Source organism: Pristis pectinata, chromosome 29, assembly GCF_009764475.1.
Source record: "Pristis pectinata isolate sPriPec2 chromosome 29, sPriPec2.1.pri, whole genome shotgun sequence".
In the NCBI taxonomy this organism is placed as follows: Eukaryota; Metazoa; Chordata; class Chondrichthyes; order Rhinopristiformes; family Pristidae; genus Pristis; species Pristis pectinata.
This window is the reverse complement of record NC_067433.1, coordinates 6,759,698-6,779,171: the sequence shown is the minus strand read 5'-3', so window position 1 is coordinate 6,779,171 and position 19,474 is coordinate 6,759,698. Positions and strand designations below refer to the sequence as shown.

At 40.2% G+C, this 19,474-nt stretch overlaps 1 protein-coding gene across 2 annotated transcripts; it reads left to right on the top strand.

Moving 5' to 3' along the window:
- The first annotated feature begins 252 nt into the window (after positions 1 to 252).
- figla (folliculogenesis specific bHLH transcription factor) lies at positions 253 to 6,723 on the top strand. Of its 2 annotated transcripts, none has more exons than XM_052041090.1 (5): positions 253 to 580; positions 2,060 to 2,212; positions 2,837 to 3,061; positions 5,498 to 5,562; positions 6,623 to 6,723. In XM_052041090.1, exons 1-4 carry the CDS (start codon positions 281 to 283, stop codon positions 5,555 to 5,557), a joined length of 738 nt encoding a protein of 245 aa, XP_051897050.1. In that variant the 5' UTR covers positions 253 to 280; the 3' UTR covers positions 5,558 to 5,562; positions 6,623 to 6,723. The 2 variants fall into 2 exon arrangements, with proteins under 2 accessions (XP_051897050.1, XP_051897049.1); XM_052041089.1 differs by having other exon boundaries at positions 2,834 to 3,061.
- The last annotated feature ends 12,751 nt before the right edge of the window (positions 6,724 to 19,474 follow it).

The window sequence follows — 19,474 nt, the reverse complement described above, 5'->3', positions numbered from 1 at the left end:
CGCGGGCGGGAGCCGGCTCGCCGCTGCCCCTTGATGCGCATGTGCACAAGGACCGGCTCTCCTGGCCCGATTGCATAATGGGAGATGTAGTTCATCCTTCAATTTACTGCATGAGGGAAGGGCTCCTTGTGACTACAAGCGCTATAATGCCATGCGCTCTCAATCAGTGCACCTGTGGCAAGGATGCAGTCAACTGAAAGGGATTCTCTGCAGGGCTCTCTCTGAATAATTGCTTATTGACATAAAATAAAATTCAGGTGCTTAAGGGAGTGAATGGTAGATGTTGGGAATGGAGAGAGGGAAGGATATGAAGTTTTGTTGCTTTGAAGTTGCTTACAAGAAGTTACAGGATTGTGGATTGGTCCATCAGGAGGAAGCAGTAGAAGGTGTTTCTCCACAGCTGCTCATTGTGCCAGAGGCAGAAAGGATGAGTGAAGTGCTAGATGAAACTTTTGGGCCATTGCCTCTTTTGGCTCCTGTAAGGAAATTCAAGAGGCAACCTTCTGGCCATTATACTAGCAAAGATGTACAGGACTTGTTTGGCAAGAGGCGAGCAGCTAATGCAAGAGAGCGCCACAGGGTGAGAAAGGCAAATTACCATTGTTTCCTTTTTGATAATTTAATTTGACACATTAAGTAGCTTATAAATCCTCTTGCTTAAAATCTTGAAGTTTGGAAGTGATGAGATGCCTGAATGATTTCTGCCTTTTATGTGTCCTGAGTTGGAAAATAGTGACTTTCTGGCTGGATTAATTATTGTTCACAGGCAAAATATTGTTAACTTCTATAGCATGTGGTATATTATTAGTGCCATTCTTGTATAATGATGATTTTTCCCATTTTAAAAGTATCAATAATTTACATAGAAGATAGGAAATGCCTAGATATAACTATTTTATGTTAACATTGGAGTACATAAGAAATCATCAAGGAGATATTGGAAAAACATTAAGTAGTAATGGGGAATTTGATTCAAATGCTTGTGTGGGTGGTGCTGGCTATGGTAAATATGACGTCAGAGAATTGGATTAGGAGATCTGTGTAGAATGTTAGTGGGGCTGTGGAAATAAGTCCTGGAGCCCACATAAAATGGGTATGAGTATTTAAATTCAGGTGGAGTTTCTCTGGAAATTTTGATAAGGATTTCCATAATTTGGCTTTTGAATGACAATCTGGTCATTTCATTACTGGGACTTTTTAAATTCTAGGTTCAGAATATTTTAACATTTATATTTATTGAATTACTTGAATTCAAAGTCCTCTGCTGATAAGGTGGGATTTGAACTTGCATCTCTGGGTCAATGTCTAGAATTCATTCCCTATAATCCAATTGCATAAACAGAAAATGCTAATAGATTAAGTTTGATGATGATCTTATAAATTTGGATGGATCTGAATTATTTTTAGGTTCATGTACATTTGGTCAAAAGGAGACATTTTTTTAGGCCACAATGCTGCAATTACATTTCGATTTGTGTTTAACTGCAAGTAATCAAATGTTCTTACTTGGTCTTGGAAACAAGATTGTGAGCAATTAAAGTTGCCATAGTCACTAACTGATTAAACTAGCATTTTAAAATCCCTGCAGCAAGTGACTAGCATATTGTGTTAGACAAATAAAATTGAAATGGTTTCTTCCTGCCTTTGCTGTTTGATTTGTATTTTATCCTTGAATATAATAGCGTAAAGCCACTCCAATATAATATTACTGAAAGAGTAAATGGAAAACCTTGTGTGCAATGGACTTAATTACCAAGGATGCTAATAAATCACAAACCTCTATCACCAAAGAGTACAAGGGTGGCAGGTACATGAGATCATCACTCCTGCATGTTTCCCTCCATTCCACACGCCATCCTGATTTGGAAATGTATTGTTGCTGGATCTAAATCCTGGAACACCTTACCCAGCAGCACAGTGGGAGTTACCTTTACCAGCCATGGTTCAAGAAGGTGGCTCATTGCCATTTACTCAAGGGCAATAAATGCTGGCCTTGCTGGCGATGCCCAGATCCCCAAAATGAATTAAAATTCATGAGAAAATACTTGTATTATTTCAGGTCCAGAGTATAAATGGTGGTTTTTCAAAGCTCAAGAGTATCGTGCCTTTGATTTCTAAAGATCGAAAGCCAAGCAAAGTTCATGTGCTCAGGGCTGCATCAGAATATATTCGCCTACTACGTATTATTTTAGAGGAATCCGGAGGTACTGAAGTAAGGATCATTGGAGATATTTGTACCTTTCTTGAGTTATGGGAGTGAATAAATGGAGAAGGATGTAGTGACCTTGAACTTAGATGTTGTTAAACTATTCTAATGTCTAAATCTCAAAAAACCCTTTGTTAAACTCATGGGTGCAACCAATGATAACTTTGAACTAGAATTGTGAGAAGTGAAGTTTACTACAGCATTTATGATCTGCTCAAGACTCATTCATCATTAATAATGATGTGAATCTTGAATAGTGGTCAAGGAGCAAGAGATGGCCTCAAATAAATTGATGCCTTCCTCAAGTGAAGAAAGGGGAAATGTGAGAGTGAGAAGATATTTTTGTCAATCTAGACCGAGCAATGTGGTTATTTTGGGTACAGACTTTGAGCAGTGCTAATGCTATAAGTTAAAAGGAGCTGAGCAGAATATTAATAAAGATGTATTTAATTATAGAAAATCCCTTTAAAATTTCTGAGTTGTCCATAACTTCTGAACCAGTGAGTCACATTTGTCATCATTAAAACTTTAGTTTTTCTTTCCTTCAAAGTTGCCTGTTTTAACCCTTTATATATTTGATTGGATTTGACAAATATAGTGATCTAATATCTGTTATTTTTGGGACAGGAGATCGCCGACAATAACAATAATGCACAAATTCCCAAATCTGGGGAGTCACAGTCGTTGGAGAACAATGTATCTCCAGGAAGCACCCTGGCTGACCATAGGCCCCACCATCAAGAGGATGAAATGGGAAATCAGCAAGAGCCTATGGCTTATGAAGAAGTACGCAACATCTGGGATAATCGTATCATGCCCTTTCTGGGACTTGTCCAACTACAGGATGGAAGCTTGGTGATGTATCCAATACTATACCTTTTTTTTCAAACCACAGCAATGCCTATATTTAAAGTTGCATATGAATGTTGGACAAGCATGTACAGTGCACATTTAACTGATCAAGAGGGGAGGGAGAAAGAGCAGGAAAAATAGTACCCATGAATTTGTAATAGTATTGTTCAATTTTTAAATCCTTCAATGTTTAAAATGTTTTGTTATTTATAGCACTTGCTGTTATTTTGTTCCTGGTGTATAATTGTGTGAAATGACAACTTTTAGAAAATGCTCTTTTAATGGATTCTGTTGATTCAGTAGGGGGCAGCATTATTTCTGGGATTGGATGAAGATTCCACATTCTTCATAAGTTGAATCACTATGTCACAGGAGGCCATTCAGCCCATTGTATCTGTGCCGGCTCTTTGCAGAATCTGCTCCATTCTCAAGTTCTTTGCTATTCACCCAGAATTATTATTTTTTAATTAACTCTCAATTCCCTTTGAAAGCTAATGTTGTGACTGCTGAACTGAGTCACTGGAGAGACACTGAAGCTGGTGGATGTAAAGGTCTTTATTCATCACAACAAGCAGGCATTCTCCCAGAGACCCTCTTAGTTGAGTCTCGCTGAACTCAAAGTACATCAAGTTTTTATGCTTTTAAGAACAAAGATAACAGCAAGTGATTCAGTTCTGTTTCAATAGCCACAATGATGTTGTTTACTTCAGTATTTTAAGTCTGACAAATGATTCCATTGAATTACATATTTACAATGAGAGCACAGTGTAACTGACAAGATGCCTCTAAATGTTTGTTGGGACAAAGTAATTCACATGGATGGTCTCAAAGCTCGTAGAACAGAGAACCCAGACACCCAGAACTATGATGTGAGGGCTGACTCTCTGGGTGTGCATGTATCCCAATTATTGACAAATAGAGAAAATATGCCTTGATGTGCTAAATGACAAAATAACTTGGCTGGTGCGGGAGCTTCCTTGAACTCAGTCACAAAAGTGCAAGATAACTTAGCTTGGAGTTGTCTGACATCTGGTTTGATGTAGGCCAATTAACACACCCCACTGTTTAACATTTGGCTGATGCATACAAGAATGTCTCATGGTCATGTCAGTTTACAAACCATATCTCTCAAACAGCCAGCCTCCTGCTGTGAGCCTGTAGACAGTACTGTTTGTTTACAAAGCTGCCCTTCTTAATTTCAAACTGATTTACTGCTTACAATTTACATTCAGAACTGAAGTCTGATTCTTGTTTGAATTAATGCCTGGTCATAATTTCAGAACTCCTGAATCCCCTAAGACTAGCATCCTCTCAGTGCATTCCAAATGAAAAAGAACAGCTGTAAAGAAATGGCTTGTGTCGCTCATGGATCTTTTGCCACTTTAAATCTGGTCTCCAAATTATTGAAAAGGATAAGGAAGCATTGGAAGAGAGTGCAAAGCAGATTTACAACAATGATGCCTAAACTGAACTTGTTGTAATCAGGAAAGATTGAACTGGCTGACATCAATTTCTATAGAAAATGGAAGACTAACACAGTAAAGATCTTCATTGTTTCAAAGAAAATAGAAAATTTTGGAACTAACATTTAACGGTCAATGTTTCCTGTTGATAACCACACAGGAAGGAGGGAAATAAAGGGAAGGTACGTGATAGGATGGAGAGCAGAAGATATTATATGACAAAAGGGGGTAACTGAACCAAATGAAAGAGGGTTCCAAAGTCATCAGTGAACAGTCAAAGAAAAGTCTTTAGGAGCTGCATATGCGAGATGCAAAAATAGAAGTAAAACATTATCAACAAAAAAAGAGGAAAAAATATGAATGCTGGAAATTAGATACAAATGTAGGAATCGTTCACCTTTGCACCCATTGACCTGAAATATAAACCCTGTTTCTCTGTCAACAGATGTTGACTGACTTGAATATTTCTAGCATTTTCTCTTTTATCTTGGGTTTTGAGCATCCGCACTATTTTGCTTTGGTCATTGTTTTAAAGACCCATTAAGAGTTTACATGCAGAAAAGTGTTTTCATCAGTAGACAATCAAACTTGGTCGTATATATAAGCATTACTAGAATTGTTGGATGACACAACAGAGAGAGAGGTCAGTTTGCTTGTGTTTATGCTGGCTCTTTAGCTCTTTCCCTACAGCCCTACAAATGTTTTCCCTTCATTCATCAAGAGAAACTGCTTCACAAAATATATGGTTAGAATCCAAACGCCACAACCACATGGAATAGTTGATTCATTCAGATTAGTTATTCACCGTTATAGAAAAGAAATAGAAGTCAATGCATGGAAAGATAAGCATAGACCATTTGTGTTGAATGACTTGGTTCTGTTCAATGTAGCATTGGGGGTGACACGATGAAAGTATCTTTATAATGCTTTGTGCAAGGTCTTATCATATTCTGAATTTGGCTTGTTTCAATTTCAGATCTTCCAAGCAAATGAAGGCTCCTGTTCCAATGTAGCAATTAGGTTAAGTCTGAACTAGTACAGGTGAGCAGCTCCAATTCCATTAGCCAGCAACACACCATTAGACAGTTGGAAAGAAGATTGATGGTGCCATTAAACTTCAGAATGTTGGCTGGATGCTGGACCTTGGTCATAATCCTTTAGTGAAGAGCCCTGGTTCCACTCCATTCCAGTTGCTTAAGTATCCATCATATCTGGTTAAGATATACAGAAATGTTGGTCCCAATTAATTTGCAGGGGGATATAAAGCTAGATCTGCTATGCTCTATCATAAAATGATTGTATCCAACTCTACAACTAAGATCAATTACTCAATTCAAGGCAACAGGACAGTTGGATGAGACATTGAAAACAGAGAGTACTTGTCTGAGAATTAATGGAAAAATTAGAAAATAGTTACTCTGGATCAAGTTGTTAAATGCAAGGTGCTGTGTACCTGCATTTTCTGCTTTTACTTTAGATTTTCAGCATCTGTCGTATTTACTTGCATGTAAACATCTGTCCATTTTCCACACATTGTACATCATAATTCTTCAGCAAAGAGCCTTGAGCTGCTTCCACTTTAGTACCTTGTAGCTTCTGCCATCTGAGAATTATTTCTGATTGAAACTTCATTTAATTGAGTTGACTCATTTTGACCAACATCAACTCTTGAAGCTGTCCAAATCCATAACGTATTTCAAAGTAATATTATCTAATGTCTTGGGTCAAGAATTTTCAACAGTCAACATTATAGATTTACTTATTCTGGCCCTTGTGTGACTTTAGGCAAACCATTGAGACCAAGGGCAATAAGTGCTGGTCTAACTGGTCCCTTCGTGATGTGAATGAAGTAAAAACCACAGTTGAAGCAATTTTTTTTAGTGAGAGGTCTTGTTGCATTCTGAACCAAACTTCCTAAAATAGCATCCAAAAGATTAGAAACACTTGAGGTTATGTTTCTTTAATATTGCCCATTACTTGAGAAATCCAAGTTCAAAACCTGTGACAGTAGCCTTAGCCAGAAAAACAGGGCTTTACAGTGTGATAGACTGTCACACACTACCCTTTATCTAACTTGTTTCCAATGTTACTTTTGTTACAGATCCTAAGGCCATTGGCATTGACACCGGAAAATGTGCCTGGATTAAATCCATTGTGTAAAGTTGCAAAATACTGAACTGTAAATGTTAAATATACATTAAAAGGCAGCATTCATTCATTTTGTAGTACATAGATGATTTGGTTGACTTGTAAGTTGTGGTTAATCAGAAAATTTCAGTTCTTGGATTTTTCGTTACCTTTTGCATAAGGTTTTTAAATTCAAAAAAACTACCTATCAGAAAATAACAAGCTTAGTGGCTTCTAATTTTTGCTCACTTTATTGAGTAGCTGGTCTTGGTGGTCCTGGAATAAAGAGGAAAAAACCAACAAGGGAGCAGACATTGGATGAAAGCAAGGTTGCACTCAGTCGCATCCTTGATCAAAGGTTTGTCATGTGGGCACTTAGAAATATTGAAAGGCTTTTTGGAGATTTTGGGCTTTAACAGAAGTTCCATAATAGTTAAGGTGCAATTGGAGAGTAGGGATGTTGGATGGTCATATATAAATCACGTTGGATTCATTGACCATAGGTACAGCTATTTGCATCCCTTCCTGACACAGAACAAAGGATCTCATCCTGTGGGAGTCTAGTGGAAGAAACTGTTACAAAGCTTTATCATCATTGATGCACACTTAATTGCAATATTTTAAAGAGATGTGGATAACTAATTTTAAAGAGAAAATTTGCAGGAATATTTGGGAATAGATTGTGGAAAATGGAATAAATGGATAGCTCTATCAAGCGAGTTGGCAGAGATATTCTGACCCAACTAGCCTCCTTTTGTTTGATACAGATGCAGTCACCTAGAGCGTCAGCTGGCCAATGTGGGTGTCAGCAATATATTGTTTATCTAGATTATATTTTATGGTCTTCATATTAAATATTGAAGATGTTAATATTCCCAATTTGGATCAAAATATTGTCTGATTGCCAATAAATTTAAATGGGCCAATGGCATTTTTACCTGGGCACTCGCTCCAGTAAATGGTATTTGAATCAGCACATTCCTCAAGTTACACTCATTTCCTGTTCCCATATCACAAAATAACTGCACATATCCTTGAGCCTGGCTTGCATTTGACGAAGAAAGTAGGGAATAAATTTTCCTGCAGCGTATACTTTTAATAGCCCAGGTACATTTTGATCACTTGCAAATTTGAGTTGGCAATAGGTTATACCTCATGCTTGTGAGTTTTCAAATCATCCTAAGGTTTGAAAGTTTGACCTGCTACACTTTAGCTGCTAGGCTATCAAGCCTTAAGTATTACCAACATCCTGTTAAGATCTGAACAAAATATTAAGGGAGCAACTGATGCTGGATTAAAAAAGGCAGTTTTGCTTTATTCATACATTTGTTGGTAAGGTGTAGCTATGACCACTCGCATAGGCCCATGCTATATCTGTCTTTTTGAGGCATATGTGCAACAGTCCTTGTTGTAGTCCTTATTTCAGTCCTACCCAGCCCCACTCCCTCAACTCATTTACTGTTACGTCAATGAGTTCATTGGTGCCGCTTCCTGCACTCCCACAGAACTCAACAATTTCATTACTATTGCCCTCACCTTCATGTGGTCAATCTGACTCTTCCCCTTCCTTTTCTGAATCCCTCTGTCTCCATCTCAGGAGATGGGCTAGCTACTAACATCCATTACAGGCCTACAGACTCCCACAGCTATTCCAACTACTTTTCATCCCACCTTGCCTCCTATAAGGACTCTATTCCATTCTCCCAGTACCTCCAATCTTCTTACGGGTGCCTCTGAAATGTCTTCTTCCTGAACCACGGCTTCACCTCCTACCATTGTCAACAAAGCCCTTGACCAGATCTCCTCCATTACCCACACCTCTGCTCTCTCCCTCTCCACCCAAACTCTCCTTCCACCCAAACAGCTTCAGCATTAAACAGATCATTCTCCATTTCCACCACCTTCAAAGACATCCCACCATCAGATGCATCTTCCCCTTACAGAATTTGGCAAGAATCGTTCTCTTTATCACTCCCTGGTCCACTATTCCATTCCCAGCAACCACCGCCCTTCTTGCAATGCTTTCCCTTGCAACTGCAAGGAGTGCAACAGTTGTTCTCCCTTCCCACCATCCAAAGATCCAAATAGTCTTTCCAAGTAAAACAACGATTCAGTTTCACTTGTTCCTATCTATTATACTTCATTCAGTGCTCACAACGTGATCTCCTGTACAATGGAGAAACGATACACATATTGGGTGAACAATTTGTAGAACACTTGAGCTCAGACGGCAGGGCGAGTTGCGTTTCCTGTTGTCTGCCACTTTAATTCCTCATCTCAGTCCCACTGATCTGGCAGACTGGCCTCCTGTACTATCAGAATGAGGCCCAACACAATCTTGAGGAACAGCTCCCCGTCTTTTGTCTGGGCACGTTGCAACCTTCTGGGCTCTGCATTGAATTTTACAACATTCTAACTTGAATTCTTGATCTGTATCATTGTCCATCTGTGATATTGACTCTGCATATTTTGTTTTTCCTTTTTTTTTCCCCTAATTTTTTCCTCTGGGAGTGTAGGACATGCCAAGCCTGCCAGCATATCTTCCTGCTCTGCATTTCCCAACTTCTGGATTCTTTTTATCTATCTTCTTTCTCTAGCTGCTCCCATTCACTGATTGCCAGGATAGTGTTGCTTACAGCTTATCCCCATGGTCACCCCAGTTTTGCCCTCCCCCACCCTCCCTGCAGCTCAACAAGCTTCTTTTTGTCTCCTTCCCAATCCCGATGAGGGGGTCTTCGACCTGAGAGGCTAATTCTGTTCCTCTTCCCACAGATGTGGACTGTCCTGAGTATTTCTGGCATTTCATGTTTTTATTTTAGATTTCCAGCATGTGAACTTTTCCTGATTTTTTTCACTTACTTGAAGAAAAGAATTGAACATGGTCAAGTTGTTCTGCACCATCATTTGCTTTGCAGAACTGGCATCTCATCTTAACCTGTTAAATCAATCTACCTTCTGGGATTGAGCATTCACTTGGATCTAGTGACACTCAGAGAAAATTTCACTTCATTTGTTGTAATTGGGTGACTCCTCATTAGTAAATTTTAGAGAAAACATCTTCTCCACACCAATGCTGTCAAAACCCCTTAGGATCTTGGATGTTTTGATCAATTTTCCTCTTGCTCTTCTATACTCCAGCAGACACAAGCATCACCTGTCTTACCTTTCCTCATTAGACAACACACTTTTATTTCAGATGATAATTCTGCTTCTCTCATTTATACATCCTTCAGACTAACCTTTTTTGGTTTATTAATCCCTTCATCCTCTTCCTGGGTCAAATTAATCTCTCCTGCCTTCTTCCCTTTCATAGATCTCTCCCTGTAAATAATGCTTCCCCCCTCCTCCACATCTTAACATTTACTTTATCCTTTAACTTTTCCCTGCTTGTATAAAAGGTTATTGTCCTGAAGCATTAACAGTTTCTCTCCTAGATTCTCCCTGACACTGTAAGTATTTCTAACTTTGCCTGTTTTATTCCACATTATTTTGAATATTTAAGATTTAGTTCTGGTTTTCATGAATGTCATGAACAGCACTTTGGAAAATCTTAACCCACCTTTCCAGTTGGCTGTTTAATAGAGGAAAAAGCTGCAAAATACATGTGTTCTCTGCTCTCTTGATTCTTGCCCACAACATTTCTATGTTATTCTGTGTTGTTATATGTTCTATAACAGTGCTATATGCAAACAACGTCGATAGCATTGGAATAAAATGGAATGGATTAACTTGCAAATGCTTCCTCAGATTTCAATCGCCAATCAATGCAATTTCTGGCCACCTCCAGTTCCACAATCCATTACACCGAAAATTCCTAATAATATGCATGCTAGGGCAATTAGCATTTCCTTTTAAGTAGATGTGCCTTCTCAAACATATGTTGGTTTCAATTTAATTATAAAACCATGACAACAGCAAGTGTCGTTGGCAAACGTGAAGATTGCACACTGGAGCTAACCCCTCTCACGTCTCCAGTGCCTAAGCTGTAAATTCAGGTATTTTTTATGTTTGTGTTGATGCTGCACACCTTCGAGGTCAGTGGAAAACTAAAAGCTCTCATGAGTGCGGTTTATAGATGGGCCTCACTGAGGCAATGTTGAAATAAGATGGAACATCATTTTGTCTTTAATTGTGTTTAATTTGTCTTTCTTGCGAATGCTGCTTATCTGATGCTATGTGCCTGTGATGCTGCAGCAAGTAAGTTTTTCATTGCATCTGTGCACACATGTACTTGTGCATATGACAATAAACTCAAATTTGACTTTGACTCCATCTCTGGTTAGGAACAGAGCTGTTGCAATGGCACTTATTGGAAATGAGGTGCGGCTTTGCTCCTAGAAAGACTAAAAGGTATCAGGGCATTAATGTAGTCTTGCTTGACAGCTGTCTTCATTTGGATTGGTTCTGTTGAGGAGCCTTGGTTAGGATCATGCCTTGCGTGATGTCACAAGCAAAGGTAAAAATGAGATGGATTCCTGCATGCAGGTAAATTTGAGCAATTTCCTGGGTGATGGAATCAAAGGCTATGGTGATGTTTAAAAAAGGCCATGTAGAGTGGCTGGTGATGCTCTCTACATCTCTCTTGGGGCTATCGCGCAGTGAAGATCACATCCCCTGTGCCTCTAGAAGGACAGATCCACACTGATTCATGGAGCAGCTCTTCAGCCACTGGGAGGAAGAAGTGGAGGAGTACCCTGGCGATGACTTCCCCATGACTGATAGCAGGGAGACCCCTCTCTAATTACTGAGCTGGAGGTGTCTCCTTTCTTGATGATGATCACAATCCCAGCATCTTCAGTGTCCTAGCTTATCGTCCTCTTCCCAGATGTGGACAATGAGGTTATGAATTTGCATCCAAAACCCCTCATTGTCAAGTTTTAGAATTAGGAACATCTGCTCCACAATCTTGTTTTAGTTGGCATGTTTTCTATTTGACTTTTTGTCATTTAGGAGCAGTGGCAAGGCTGGCCTGGATAGGCTGCAGTTGGATGGAGTAAAGGGTCTTTGAAGTGTTCCTTCCAGCAGGAGTTGACTGCCTTTCTGTTCTTAATGAGTTCTCCTCCATTGTATGCTCTCAGTGGAATAAGGCTTGGATGTTTGGGCTGTAAATGCCCCTGACAGAGCCAAACAACCCATGTGTGTTATTGCTGTCAGTGACTTGATGGACTTCCTGCACTCTTTCCACTCACTGTACCATTGAAGTCACCAAGGAGGATTTCAGTCTCCCTCTGGGATGTGGACAATGGATTTTCAAGGCTGGAGTCCTTGGCCTCATCCATAGCTTCCAGAGGTAGGGTATGTGTGCTGAGAACTGTAGTGTGGTGGTTCCACATTAGAGTAAACCAAGGGTTCATGAGGCATTCACCAATACTGTAGGGGGACTTGGTGAGATGTCAAACTAGCTCATTTTTTGGTGGTGGAGGTTGAAGGATATGTTCGTCTGGTTTGTCCCTGCAGAAGGTGCACCTTCTGCCTTGTTCTTTCAACTAGCCATCTCCTGACCATTGACTTTTCTGCACTCAGTGGAACACAATATCAAAGTGTCCAAGTTACCGTCGCAGAGCAGCATTCAAGTCTGTTACTGTTGGGATTGTTCACAAGTCCTGAACATTGTACAGCTATCCCTTGGTTACATAAGGATTCCATTCCTGAGAATTGTCTGCAGGCTGATTTTCTCCATGTCAAACATCTGTCTGTCTTCTGTAGTAACCCTTACTGTAATGCTCTAGATACATCGGTTTTAATTCTTTCATTTCATTGAATAATTACCCTAACATGACCCATCGTTAAACTAATGGAACATGTACCATATCCAGTCACTAATGAATACCATGAAAGTTTATTATTGGTATTGGTTCATTATTGTCATTTGTACTGAGGTACAGTGAAAAACTTGTCTTGTATACTGATCATACAAGTCAAGTCATTACACATGCAGTTACATTGAGGTAGTACAGGTAAAAACAATAACAGTACAGAGTAAAGTATCACAGCTACAGAGAAAGTGCAGTGCAGGTAGACAATAAGGTGCAACGTCACAACAAGGTAGATTGTGAGATCAGAGTCCATCTCATCGTATTACCAGCTTGAAAATGCTTTAAAAATGTATTGGAAAATTTGCTTAAAGTTGGTTTTCATAAGTCAGGTCAGTCATAACCCAAGGAGGCCCTGTACAGTGGACTGTTGCCTGTGTGTGGTTTCCTTTAACATAGATGATGTTCAAAGATCATCCTATCATAGAATCATAGAACAGTACAGCACAATACAGGCCCTTCAGCCCACAATGTTGTGCCAACCTTTAAACCTCGCTTAAGACTATCTAATCCCTTCCTCCCACATATCCCTCCACTTTAAATTCCTCCATATGCCTATCTAGTAATCTCCTGAATTTGACCAACGTACCTGCCTCCACCACCACCCCAGGCAGTGCATTCCGTGCCCCAACCACCCTCTGGGTAAAAAAAACCTTCCTCTGATATCTCCCTTGAACTTCCCACCCCTTACTTTAAATCTATAATAGGCTAAATTATCTATCTTTCACATCTTTTAATGCCTCGGATGCATCCTTTTCTTGTTACTTGTAGAAAGTCTAAACCTATTCTTTTCACCAATTTTTTTTCCAAACATCACATGCTTCTTTGCATTAACAAATGATATTCTAAACTCCTTACTGGTGACTAAGATCAAGTTCAGTACTTAAAATAAAAAGATGAAACTTACACTATTTCCAGAACTGTTTTTCTGTAACATTGTATCCAATTTACGACTGACTCCTTATTTAATATCAAATCAAGGCCAGTTCCTCACTGCACTTGATACAAAACTGCTACATAATCTTTGAATGCGTAACATCAATGTTAAGATGATACACTCCCTTGTGTGTGAATGTGGAACAGAAGAACCTAGTTTTTATAACTTCAAGAGCAAAAAATAAGATCAATTATCCTGCTAGTTGCACCTCAATCTGTGCAGTTTGAATTTTTGGATTTTGTAATGGAATACTACACACATCATTAGCAGTAATTTCACCTTGCAATTTTAGGTTTTGGTGCATTTTTTTGTAGTTTCTACATTTTACGGTAACATTTTAAGTTACTTTCATGTTGTAAATTTCTCCTGCCTACATTTATGTAAAGGATTCACCTGGAAACTGCACTCCTGCATGTGTTACTTAGTCTCAGAGCAAGAGAGACAGCACAGAAACAGGCCCTTCAGCCCACTGAGTCCATACTGACTATTTACACTAATTCAACATTTATCCTATTTTCTATTCTCCCCACATCTTCATTAACTCCCCCCAGATTCTACCACTCACCTCCACTCAAGGGATGATTTACAGTGGCCAATTAACCTACCAACCCACATGTCTTTGGAACTATGGGAAGAAACCAGAGCACCGAGGGGGGAGGGGGATCCCACACAGTCACAGAAAGAACATACAAACTCCATACAGACAGCACCAGACGTCAGGATTGAACCAGAGTCTCTGGAGTTGTGAGGCAGTGGCTCTACCGGCTGTGTTGTCCAGCAAAGAAATATTGTTGAAATGCTGATATTGCTTTAGCCATGTGCAATTTAAAAAAAAATCCTTCAAATACTTCAGTGGTTTTTGTACCAAACAACTATTGCCATTAGTTTGAAATTCTAATGTAGTAACAGGTCTGATACATCCTAGTTCCACTTATTAATTTTTAACCAGTCAATCCAGAAGCAATTTTGACTACTTCAGGATGATTGACTCATGACCATCTTTCCCCAACCCCTACCCACCATTCCCTCACTCACTGCTTCATAACCCCTGGTTCAGCTCTCCAAGAAGAACTTGTTTGAATGCTCTCCCAATCTCATGCTCGGCTCTATTGGTTAATATTCAACTGGCCTGATTATTCATTCCCACTGGACAAGCAGTTTTGAGCAACAACTCCTCATACATGTAAGATGAGATATCTTTATTAGTCACATGTACATCAAAACACACAGTGAAATACATCTTCTGCGTAGGGTGTTCTGGGGTCAGCCCGCAAGTGTTGCCACACTTCCGGCACCAACATAGCATGCCCACAACTTCCTAACCTGTACGTCTTTGGAATGTGGGAGGAAAACGGAGCACCTGGAGGAAACCCACGCAGACATGGGGAGAACGTCAAACTCCTTACAGAAAGTGGCCAGAATTGAACCCAGGTCACTGGGACTGTAATAGCGTTATGCTAACTGCTACCCTATGTTTTGTTTTCTGAACTAACGTCTAACATTTTGGTGCAGGTTCCAGACCATAAAGCAATAACAAAACAAATAATGTGCACAAAACAATGAAAAATACTGCTGAAAGGACCCAGACCTGAAACATTTATTGTTTCACCTTCCCTGGACACTATCTAACTTGCTGAGTGTTTCCAGCATTTTCTGGTTTTGTTTGTTGATTAAAAAATACCATCACATTACTTTTAGAGTTTGAACTTTTCCAGTAGCAATATCAATATTAGGAGAATAAGCTGCACAGATTTGATAACAGTTTGAACATTAAATAATGAACAATGTTCAAGATTATGTTATTCTCAAAATGCAATTGGTCACAAGTTCTCACACGAACGACAACCAGGCTGAGGTTTGAAAGAAACATGCCAACTCTAGATGGCATGAGAATAAAATGTTGAAGATCTGAAATAAAAACAGAAAATCCTGGAATTGTTCAGCGGGGTCAGGGCAGCATCTGTGGAAGAGAATTGGAGTTGATGTTTCTGGCTGAAGACTGTTTAAGCTCCAGCTACTCATTTGGATGAAATTGGCTTTAAACATTTAGAGGAATGAAGCTGAGAGCAAAGAACAAAATGCAAGATCACTGATAGAGTGGAAGGCAATAGAGATGAAAAAACATGAAGCTTGATGGCTCAAAGGACAAAGGAATAATAATAGAACCAGGAAAGGAGCACAAGATAGGCCAAGAGGAGGTGTAGACTGGAAGAGCAAAATCTGTGCATTCGCAACATTCACAAAAATGGGGCTTGGAGACAATGATCTGGTCAAATTCAATAAAAGCAGAAAATGCTGGGAAAGCTCAGCAGATAAGGTAGACTTTACACCATCATTACACAGATAAAGGAGCTTAACTGCTGTTTAATTGCCACATTATTTCATCCTATCAGAGATATTCCCTTTGTTCCACGCATCTCTGCTACCAAGACCAACTTGTTTCTCTCTTTCTCAATTCTGATGAAGGGTCCTACACCCTAACACACTATTTGCTTCTCTTTCCACAGATGCTGCATGACCTGCTGAGTTTTTCCAGCATTTTCTCTTTTTATTTCTGATTTCAAGTGTCAGCAGTTTCTTTTTTTGTCAAGCTCAATGTTGAGTCCAGAAGCCTCGCCAAATGATGAAGTGTGGTCCCTTGATCCTACTTGCACTTCATTGGAATGGCACAGAAAGTGTGGTCGTATTTCCAGACAGAATATAAGAGCAGTCACCCAGTCGCTGTCTCAGCAACGTAGAGGAGGTCACTAGTCATGAATTGACAATTCTGATCACTTCAGAATCAGGTTTATTATCACTGACAAATGTTGTGAAATTTGTTGTTTCGTGGCAGCAGTACAGTGCAAGACATAGAGACATAAAAATTACTCTAAGTTACAAAAGTAAATAGTGCAAAAGAAGGATAATGAGGTAGTGTTCATGGACCATTCAGAAATCTGATGGTGGAGGGGAAGAAGCTGTTACTGAATCGTTGAGTGTGGTTCCTCAGGCTCCTGTACCTCCTCCCCAGTGGTAGTAACATGAAGAGGGTGTGTCTCGGGAGGTGAGGGTCCTTAATGGACATCACAGAAGAGACCTTCTGACTCATTGAGTTCATGCTCTGTGTGAGAACAATTAAGCTCCTTCTACTCCCTTGCTGTCTCCCAATAACCCTGGAAACTTTCCTTTCAGATACTCCCTTTTTAAACACTACAATTGACTTCAGGTTTAGTTATGTACTCCAGAGCCTAACTACTTACTGCATCAGAACATTTTTTCCTCGTATCACATTAAGTCTTTACCAATCACCTTCATTCTGTATCCCCTGGTTCTTATCCCTCTACCAATGGGATCCGTTTCCCTCTCTGGGGGGCAAGCCAGTGTATGTGGTATATTTGGACGTTCATAAGGTCCTTCACCAGAGCTTGGTGAATAAGATTAGAGCTCACGGACTGGGGGTAATACTCTCGGATAGGCAGAGAGTTGGTTAACAGATGGGAAAGAAAAGAGTAGGATTAAATGGATCCTTCTCAGATGGTGGGGTATTGCAGGGTTCAATACTTGGGCCGCAGCTATAAGGAGAGGTTGGACAAACCTGGATTGTTTTCTCTGGAGCATCAGAGGCTAAGTGGAGACCTGATAGAAATTTATAAAATTATGAGAGACACAGATCGGGTAGATGGTCAGAATCTTTTTCCCAGGGTGGAAAGGTCGAACGCTAGAGGACACACATTAAAGGTGAGGGGGGAAAACTTAAAGGAGATGTGTGGAGCAAGTTTTTGTTTACAGAGAGAATGCTGGGTGCCTGGAATGGACTGCCAGAGGTAGTGGAGGAAGCAGATAAAATAGTGGCGTTTAAGGGGCTTTTAGATAGACACAGTGAATATGCAGGGAATGAAGGCATATGGATCATGTACAGGCAGAAGAGATTTAGTTTACTTCGGCATCGCGTTTGGCGCAGACATCATGGGCTGAAGGGCCTGTTCCTGTCCTGTACTGTTCTCTGTTCTATCAACAACATGGCTGAGGGGACCAAATGCCGTTCTTCCAAAACTACGTGGGAAATCATGGTGATGAACACAAGCTAATTGAGAAGGCCGCAGTATGGCAGATGGAACATAATAACAAAAATATAAGCTTATCTATCTTGGTTTGAAAAAAAAAAGAAATGCTGAGCATTGTTTAAATGGGGAAAGACTGGGATTTATTGATGTTCAAAGTGATCTGGGTGTCCTTGTACACGGATCACTGAAAGCTAACATTCAAGTGCAACAGAAAATTAGAAAGGCAAGTGACACGTCAGCCTTTAATGTGAGAGGATTTGAGTACAATATCTTATTGCAATGATATAGATCCTTGGTAAGCCCACACCAGGAATATTGTGTAAAATTTCAATCTCCTTACCTAAAAAAAAATGTTTTTTTCCCACTTTTCCTCTCTGTCTTTGTCTGCCCCCACCCGCCACTGTCGCCCAACTCCACCCCTGCTCCCTTCCCCTACCTGGCCCCACCTGCCTGTCATCTTTCACCCCTCCTCAGTCCACCAATCGCCTTGGAATCCTTCCTTGCCGCTCCCCTTCTCCTCATTATACCGGCCGTCTCCCCTCCCCACTCTCAGTCCTGATGGAGGGTTTCGACCAGAAATGGTCACGGTTTCTTTCCTCCCACAGATGCTGCTCGACCTGCTGAGCTCCCCCGGCACATTGTTTGTTGCTAAAAAAAAGTATATACTTGCTATTAAAGGGAGTGGAGCAAAGATTCACTAGATTTGTTCCTGGGATGGTGGGTCTGCCCTATGAGAAGAGATTGAGCCAGTTAGATCTCTATTTTCTGGAGTTTAGAAGAATGAGAGGTGAGCTCATTGAAACAATCAAAATTCTTAGAGAACTAGATAAACTGGATGCAGGAAGGGTTATTTCGCTGGAAACTGCAGAGAGTTGTGGACACAGCTCAGCACATCACGGAAACCAGACTCTGTCTACACTTCTCACTGCCTCGGTAAAGCAGCCAGCATAATCAAAGACCCCACCCACCCCAGACATTCTCTCTCCTCCTCCCTCCCATTGGGCAGAAGATACAAAAGCCTGAAAGCACATATTACCAGGCTCAAGGACAGCTTCTGCCCTGCTGTTATAAGACTATTGAACGGTTCCCTTGTATGATAAGATTGACTCTTGAAATCACAATCTACCTCATCACCTTAGTGTCTGCCTGCACTACACTTTCCTTGTAACTGTTACACTTTATTCTGCATTCTGTATTGTTTTACCTTGTACAATACATTGTGTAATGATTTGATCTGTACGAACGGCATGCAAGTTTCTCACTGTACCTCGGTAGATGTGACAAACCAATTCCAATTTCCCAGCAGAGGGATTCACAGTCTCCAAATAAGGGGTAAGCTATTTAGGGCTGAAATGAGGAGAGATTTCTTCACTCAGAGGTTGGTGAGTCTGGCATTCCCCATCCCATGGTCTGTGGTAGCTCACTCATTGACTGCATTCAAAACAGTGATCAATAGATTCTGGATTTCAGAAGAATCGAATGGTAAGGAGTTAGGGCAGGAAAATGATTGAGCTAGATAATCAGTTTAATGCCAGATCAAGTTTGAGGAGCCAAATGGCTCATATTTCTTGCGTCTTTATGTACTCAGATATTTAATTATAGTGACAGCATGTTTCCAAACAATGGTGAAATTTGGGACTTGCTGACAAGTTAAGGTGACACTTTGCAACTTATCATGAGGCCGCTTGGTAAATTCCAGATCTTCCATAGGCCAGTCAAGTCCTGCAGACCGTATGTAGGTACACAAATGCAAATGTATGAACTAAGAGCAAGAGTAGGCCACTCAGCCCCTCAAACCTGCTCTGCCATTTAACAAGGTCATGCCTAATCTGACTGCAACCTCATCTCTGTATTCCTGCCACTACTGGTAACCTTGCACCTTCTTGCTTATCAATAATCTGTCCACTTCTACCTTAAAGATATTCAAAGACTCTGCCTCCACTGTCCTCTGAGGAAGAGAGTTCCAAAGACTCATGACCCTTTGAGGAAAAAGATATAATCTCATTTCTGTCATAAGTGGGTGGAACCTTATT